General features: G+C 33.0%; 1 protein-coding gene across 2 annotated transcripts; it reads right to left on the bottom strand.

Annotated features, from left to right (window-relative positions):
* Positions 1-1,319: 1,319 nt before the first annotated feature.
* On the bottom strand, positions 1,320-7,714 carry LOC114753245 (uncharacterized). 2 transcript variants are annotated; one of them, XM_028941913.1, is made up of 6 exons: positions 7,419-7,714; positions 6,399-6,584; positions 5,984-6,100; positions 5,672-5,821; positions 2,071-2,129; positions 1,320-1,722 (listed from the first exon to the last, which is right to left on the bottom strand). In XM_028941913.1, exons 1-6 carry the CDS (start codon positions 7,602-7,604, stop codon positions 1,587-1,589), a joined length of 834 nt encoding a protein of 277 aa, XP_028797746.1. In that variant the 5' UTR covers positions 7,605-7,714; the 3' UTR covers positions 1,320-1,586. The 2 variants fall into 2 exon arrangements, with proteins under 2 accessions (XP_028797746.1, XP_028797747.1); XM_028941914.1 differs by having other exon boundaries at positions 6,399-6,605; positions 7,419-7,526.
* Between the last annotated feature and the right edge of the window lie 485 nt (positions 7,715-8,199).

The raw sequence follows: 8,199 nt of genomic DNA, 5'->3' as shown, positions 1-8,199 counted from the left end.
AACTTAACAATTAGCTCCTATATTAAGGACCAGAGAAATAACTTATAAGTGTGATAACTCAGTTTATAAATTTGAAAGCTACTTATTATAGCTATTGATTAATCTGATTTATAGATCAAAAATTGTTTTTTAAGCACAATTATAAAAACACCTAAAACTTATTTATAACTTGTGCAAAAACAGCTTTTTGCAATTAAAAGATATTTTTGTTCTTATATTTATACTGTTCTTATGCTTCCCTCTTTATATTTTTTGTGCTGCCCAGTCAATTTTAGTTTTTTATTTTTAATATTCTTTTAAATAAAAATAATTTTCAACAGTTTTTATAATATTTTTATTTTTAATATTATTTTTTATTTTATATTTACATAAATTATGCAGATTATATTATTCAATATCTATGATTTCTAATTTAAATATGTTTTATTCATTAAATATAATTTTTTCTATTATAATAACTTAAAATTATTATATTTTGTAAATTTATATTTTTATATTTTTATTATTTAATAAAATTCATACTCATTTTGGTCATTCTGACAAACCAAACTTATTTATTCAATTATTAACCGAACAACTCTTTTACTTTACTAACTAATTTTTATAAAAGTCAATTTAAATACAAATCACGTTATCTAATTTTACTTTTCTAAAAATCAATTTAAAAATAGGTTAATTTTTCTAGCATTAGTCTAAAAAGACCCATTATTACAATTGCAATAAATAATCATTGCGATTACGTTCCGACACGCACATACACACACGCGAATCTCACGTTTGCGGTGCTAATCCGGACACAAAGATTCTGGTTCCGTAAATTTAGATACTGAAATTTTTATCCGCAAAATATTATTATTGATTACTCCGTAAATTTACATATAAATTTATTTTTATTTGTAATTTGTAAATTTGTAAATATGTCTAAATATTTTTATACATAAAATGATTTTTTTTTACCAGCTATACATAAAATGATTTGAACTCTTATTTCTTGTCTATCAGACTCATTCAGTCACTCCACTAACCCCTATCATTCGAATTCATTGCTGGTAAATATTAATTGAGCATACTTATTATAAAAAAACAAGTAAGTTTAATATTCAGTATCATGGATACGAAACTAAATTGTAATGAAATTCTATGGCATGTTTCGTTTAAAGGTCATGAAAAAATCAATCCTTTATTGTGTGTATCTTTACAGTATTATCGAATTTAATACTTTATGTTTATCTAACTTCTGTTTAACACAATCTACTCTCCTCTTTCTTATGCTAAGAGTAAGAGCTGATCAAGTGCTCTTTTGATTGCCTTCGCAAACATCCAGAGAAATTCGGTATCTCATTTCTTAATAGCATAGTAAAAACAAATAGAAAAATCAGACTTTGATTTATCAAAATTGGCATCCGAAATAAGTACATCGAAGCAATGCCATTTTTTAAATAAAAGGGCACAGCGCACAGCTGTTCTCAAGAATGAGATCTGGATTCTCCTGAATCTAAACGGTTCAGGGATGGCCAAGCCTTAGCAATCCCGTCTCTCCTCAATCCCTACGAATATATAATGTATAGACACGCATCACAATTGTCTCAGTCAAGGTAGAAGAGAGTTACAATCTTCCGCATGTTTTTTGCCTCCTGACAAGTTTCCATGAGCAACCTACTATCATGGAAAGCAAAGCAAATGACTTGCTGCACGTGCATAAGGATGTTCATATTGCATAACCTGAATTTGAAACATCAAAAGAATGTGTTACTCTCGCCAAAAGGGGCAAAGAGGGGAAGGCAGAGATAATGTGTCACTATTCATTCTACATAAAGGATAGGACGCTAGAAAATTAATTACAAGCAGAAAACAGTTGCAACTTGCCGAAACCTTATTCATCGAATTTATCAGGCTATAATCAGAATTTATCATATGATAAGACACCATTGACAAATAATTCCTAGAAAGTAACATCTAATTTTCAGCATTACCAATTTTCACATTAATACTGATCACTGATTTTTAGTGATGGCAATGCTGATAACTTGTTTCAATGTGATATCAGGAAAAGGCAAGAAACATATAAACCTGCTGGCCTCTATTAGAGGTAGATGGTCGTTGTGAGGCTTCTCTATCACATTTTTAACCTGCACAGCCAACGAAATCATTTAAATTACAGCCGCATGACTTTTATTTGAAAGCAAGGAGTTATTTTGAACCTAGATTAGAATAGTATCCCAAGCTCATGGAAGGGGGGAGGTTTTTTTTTTTTTTTTGGGGGGGGGGGGTGGTGACGTTTAATCTTAGAACAAACAAATAAGAAGACTAGTTTCCCGGAAACAAGTTTATCTACAGTAATCTAACAGTATGAGGAAGGAATTCTAGATCCGAGAGAAAAGAATTATCTTAGACAAGGGTGCTATCAAACAGCCACAATGGGCAGGTTCGGATTTGTGGCACAATGCATGTAATTGTAGTGCGTCAAGACCTGAAAATTGCTGTGGTGGACAGGAAATCGAAATTGGGCCAGTGCAGTTATATGAGCTACATGGATTAGGTGGGCAGGGTTGGTGACTCGTTGGAACCAAATATTGCTTACGCCAGGGACGACCAGACATATGCTAACATGTCAAACTTCAAAATGAAGAGCTGGATCTCCTGTACTGCAGGCACCTAGGCTATCCTAAGTAAGAATTAACAAGTGTTAATCTATACCATCCATAAATGTCTGTTTCATCCATTTTCATGGCTCCCTTTCCCTGCAAGAGAAATATTCCATGCCCCAGTAATATCCAAGTTGAAATTTTCAGCACATACAGATCGATCATCCATCCCACATGCTGAGAGAAAATTAAAAAAAAAAAAAAAAATCCATGCTGATACTTCGTTTGCCTAGACTTAATTGAATATTAATGCAGCAATTTAACACGCCGTGGTAAGAAAATATTACATTTTAATGTAGATTATTCAAAGTAAATATATAACTATATATAAATTTTAAATTTAACAAAAAGCCAAATAACTGATCGACACTTAATATGTTGGTGAGGAAGAGGCCTGCTGAACAATTTTGTATCTCAAGGTAACCATCAAATCCGGCCAAAGCTAACTTATATTCTAATTTTTCTTGGCACTCAGAAGTCAAAACAACAGAATGACAGACAATTTTATTCTTAGTAGCCCAAATTTTAGCATCTAAAGCTCCTATTAGGACAAAGAAACCACTCTCAAATAGCCATTGACCAAGTAACAAAGTGAGCTCCGACGACCACCTTATCCCCAAGAAAAAATAAATAAAACAAAAAAAACTCAACGTTGATAAATTAGGCATTTATCTGCATTCGTAAGAAATGAATAACAGCATGCATTGTGTGTATATCATTTGAGACTAGACTGAAGGGCCAGCAATCATTAACCCTGATGGATCAACTATCCAAATGAAGATGCTGTTCATGCCGTCCAAAGTCTTACCCCAAGAAAAGAAAAACAAAATTCAGGAGAAACCTTCATAATATCCTCATACTAATGTTCCAACAACTCTGAAAGAGATCATTCATAAACCCTCTAGGATCAGGAACTACAATTGGATACATGCTCCTAATAGCTGTTCTTTTCTTCGTCCTCAAAACGAGCTGACTTGCAGTAAATGGACTCCAATCTAACCCCAAAGAAACCGTTTATGATTAGAATAAGTTTCTTTTCTTTTAAAAAAAAAAATTCAGATAGAGGCCCCCTAGATTCTTTAGCTATCAATGATCTGGTCTCTAGCCAAATTGCTGAACGATCTTGATCTCCCAAATCAAACTCCTACCAGAGGCAATGACGGGGCACAATTTTTTTATATTTTATCCTATATTAATTCATGGTTTAAATGATATTTTGAGCTGAAATGGATTTTTTATGCATTATTACATTAATTGATTGATTTTGGCATTTTTCATAAAAATTGGGATTTTTGGGCGAAAATATGAATACTTTTGTGGTTTCCTATTTTTTGCTTGAATTTAATATTTCCTATTTCTTTAGATTTAATTCCCATATTTTTGGAAAGTTTTCCGATTTCTTGCCTTATTTTAGGTGCATATCTAGTATTTAATTTTGATATGGGTTATATTATATTTCAATATAATGCATTTAAATTTTTCTAGATCAGGGAAGAGCAAAATAGGAAATATAATAGTGCAAAACAATTTCTTGAAACTCAAAGACAATTCAATGACTAAGTTTAAATGGGGGCTTAAATCCCATACCTAAAAGCCCCTTTCTTCCCCTATAAACAGAAGCATTCCCTCATGAGACGGGGCTGCCACCTCCCCCTGCACTCATTAATCCTCATTTCATTTGTTCACTTATCACCCATCCTTCATTATTCCATCAATTTCACGCTGAGAGCTTGAGCTTACTTGGGAGACAATCTAGTATCGAGCTAACACTTGAAAATCATAAGGGAGTGATTCCATTTATCTTTTTAGTTCAAGAACTTGAGATTATTTACTTTTAAATAATTTTGAGTTGTATTCCCATGAGACAATTTAGTTCTAGATTGTCATTATTTTTATTCCTAAATTGGATTGATATTTGAATGATATTTGTGCTGAGATATTTGCTAGATTTTATGTTTATGAACCCTTGCATTATTAATTAAATTTATAATTGAGTTTTCATTATGGATTTAATTATTCAAATTGCAAATTTGGTTTTTGCCTCATAATTGTTCAATTAAGTAGGTAAATTGTCTTATTGTTTAATTAGATAATTTTAAACATAATTTCAAAAATTAATTCGGATAAATTGTTATTGGTTTTTTAAGTGTTTAATTAACTAACCTTATAACGTTATGAGTTTTCTAATGGTTTAAGTGTTTTTGAACTAGAGAGTTTCCCTTATTTCAAGTAAGTAATTAAACTAAGTAATTCCACTCTCTTGTTACTTCCCTTTTGAGCTATGAAAGTTAACTCTATGGAATCTTAAGTTGTTACCTTTACCATACTTGAAGAGAAACTTCTCACTTTTACTTTACCAATTTTCTTTGCTCTTTAGTTAATTTTCTTTATTTATCATTTTAATTTTTTCCTTTCAAAAAACTCCCCCCCAAAAATAACATTTGCATTCATTTAGTTTAGTTTCATTTTCCACATAGATTAGGCCATTTGCATATCGCATAGTTTTATTGCATTTAGATTTAGTGTTTTGCACTTTAGTTTAAGTCTATTCCACTGCATTATTCATCACATAGATTCATATCTAAAGAAAACACATAAATTACTCCTTAGGAGAACGACCTAGATTGCCACTATATTGCATTTATAGTTAGACCTAATTTAGTTGAGTGCTTTAGCAACATAGGCATCATCTAGCATCCAGTGGAAAAATCTTCGTTAGGATCTCATTCTTCAATTAAAACCTCCTCAAACTCATTCTTAAGATAAGCTGTCATTGCAAACATAGCTTCTCAAAGCAAACATTCATCCATCCCGTGAGTGATAACAGTTCATTACTATGGATAAAATGTTAAGAGACAGATATGCACTCACAACCACAGAAATAGAGACATAGAGCAACCAACGTTCAGTAGATAAAAATACGAAGAGGCTAAGAAAAATCACGAGTACAACAGTTGCACATTCTTGATTCATAATGAGAGGAAGCTGAAGTGTGAACTGAGTAAGCACAGACACTTAAAACTTACTTTCGATAATAACTCCTGACTCTCAGGAGGCTGCTTCTTTAAGCTTTGAGGCAAAATGACTGTAAGTAACTCTGGTTTCTCTGCCCTTAAAGCACCTCGAATAACAGCTGCATTAGTCCCAGATGCTCCAGATGTATATATGTGGTTTTTCTAATAACAAAATTTAAAAGCAACAAATGCACATGTAGTTGTAAGAAAGAGTCATGGAAATTATAAGCAAAATATGGTAAGAACATGTACTCCATCACCACGTCATGAGCTCTACAAGTATGTTATTCTCTTGTAAGAAACACCAGTGTGAAGTCATCTTACAGTTATAACCATGGCATAGCTAAGGATCTCAATTAGCTCCTGATGCATGAATCCCATGTTCCGTGTACCAAAAAATCCAATAGCTCTAGGTCCTTGCTGTTGAATGGCCAATAACTCCTGCCAAATATCAGATTGCAATTCAAGATATTGTGCAACTAAACTTGTAAAATTATAGTTTAAAGTTGCAATTTTAATTTCGAATTAAGAATATTTTTTAGCTGCTTCAAAAAGCAATTTCAAAATTTAAAAAAGACAATGCTGGTCCGTCTAAATACTTTAAATACAGTACGTCACAGAAGAACGAACCCTGGTTATAAGTAGACAATTGTATTAATATGATTTTCCAAAGCTTAGAGGCTTAAAACAGAGACAGAGAGACTTTAAATATTGAATGCAGCTGCATGATAATGCATACCTGTAGATAATCAACATCAGGAACAGGCTTGAACTCTGATGCCAAAACTGCCCCTGAGCCTTCCACTACAGATTGGGCCTGTGTTGGAATTTGTATACCTACTTCATCGGAACCAAACATGCATACCACATTCTCCATTCTCCTGCCATGTTTGTCCTGATGTCTCTTCATATCTCCAAAAAGCCACTATACCATAAAAAAGAGTCCCTGGTACTAAAAATTAGCGAAAAACAACTACCCACAAGGAGAAGTTATCGTACAAGATTAAGATTGCATGAGTTCTTGTTAAATGGCCATACATACATATATACATACCAACGTACACGCACATGCACAGAGCAAATTAGCAACTATAAAAAGAAAAAAATGACGGGATAAATCAGCTTAATGAAAAGGGCTGAGTCATACCATAATCAAAAACCATATGATGACGCGGCGCTACTTAACTCACCAAAAACTAACTGCATAAGGCCATCTAGCCGACACTCAAGTGTCGCCAGATAAACATTCCTGGGCAAATTCTTGGCTTAACAAATTACCAATCTGAATGAAATGTTCATAAAGCCTCAACATGCGACTAAGTTAAAGTCTTCATTTCAAAAAATCCCATTTGAAATTTTGAAAATCTGGAATAGCCATATCAGTTGTTCCGTTAATACATCTAGGTTGCTGCTGACTATAGGCAGGATTCAATGCAGGGCTACAAATTAGACTGATCAATCTATACTACAATCCTCTGCTCTGCACTTGCTAATTTAAATTAAATCCAACTCCAGAAGCCTCCTGAACCTTTCCGACATCCGTACAAATCAATATGCTACAAAATATATGAAGATTTGAAGCAGAATAAGCCTCATCGTTATAGGAAAAAATAAATTATTTAGTAACCCTTCGTACAACATTCTATCATCGGACAGTAAGACCAACGAAGCGACAAATATATCAGCCTAAACATGCCAACTCATTCAAAACAAAGAGGGGGGAGTTTTTGAAAGCACGACATTAGATGGGGATAGATACCGTTCGTCTGGACAGAAATCCTCTGGCCCGCCGTAGACGTCCGTGCTGAGACGGAGAGAAGAAGTTACAGCCATTAAAATTAGGGTTTCCAGTGCAAAGTAATTCAAACGATTTCCATGAGGAATCTAAGTAGGGATAGGAAGTAACGGTGGTAGGAGTTAGAGGCAATTGCAAGGTTGTAGTCATTCCTCCTTCCCGGCTTTTCGATTCTCCGCCTCGATTTCCCTAAAACTTCTTTTCTGGGTCAGCCCTCTTTAATTCCACGCCTTTCTCCTTTAGGCCGAAAAAGAAAACAAAAAATAACAATGAGAACAAACGCCTTTTCTCCATGTCAACCCAAAAAGAAAAACAACGGGGAGAAGAAAGGGAAGGGGGAAAAAAGAGCACATAAAAACGAAAATAAAATCTTGTCTCCATCACAATCATTTTTTTAAGATTAATAATGAGTTAAAGGGTAATTTTCATCCTAAACTATCTCATAAGAAGTATTGTGGCGTTCTAAATTATTTATTAAAATCGTATTAATATTACTTCTTGGATGGATAATGCATTGACCATTAATTTTGATGTAAAAGGTATTTTTATTTTTAAAGTATTCATTAAAGGATGACTAATATTTTAAATGTGGAGCATTTGTGGTTCATATTTTTTTACCAAAATATGCCACATGACGAACTAACTAGGTATTTATTAATAAAAAAATTATAATAATCAACAGTGACATTGTCAAATATTACAGGCAAAAAGTCTTTTCACTTTTCTTTTTCTTTATTTTCATTCA

The sequence above is a fragment of the Neltuma alba genome, unplaced genomic scaffold, assembly GCF_004799145.2.
Source record: "Neltuma alba isolate B1F8T4 unplaced genomic scaffold, ASM479914v2 tig00007811_pilon, whole genome shotgun sequence".
Lineage (NCBI taxonomy): Eukaryota > Viridiplantae > Streptophyta > Magnoliopsida > Fabales > Fabaceae > Neltuma > Neltuma alba.
Note: the sequence above shows the minus strand (reverse complement) of the source record. Positions and strands in the feature narration are given on the sequence as shown.

Coding starts and splice junctions, on each gene's coding strand:
- LOC114753245 (XM_028941913.1), bottom strand. CDS start 7,604: ATGACTACAACCTTGCAATTGCCTCTAACTCCTACCACCGTTACTTCC. Junction 6,101..6,398: donor CTGATGTTGATTATCTACAG/GTATGCATTATC, acceptor GATATTTGGCAG/GAGTTATTGGCCATTCAACA. Junction 5,822..5,983: donor GCTATGCCATGGTTATAACT/GTAAGATGACTT, acceptor TTTTGTTATTAG/AAAAACCACATATATACATC.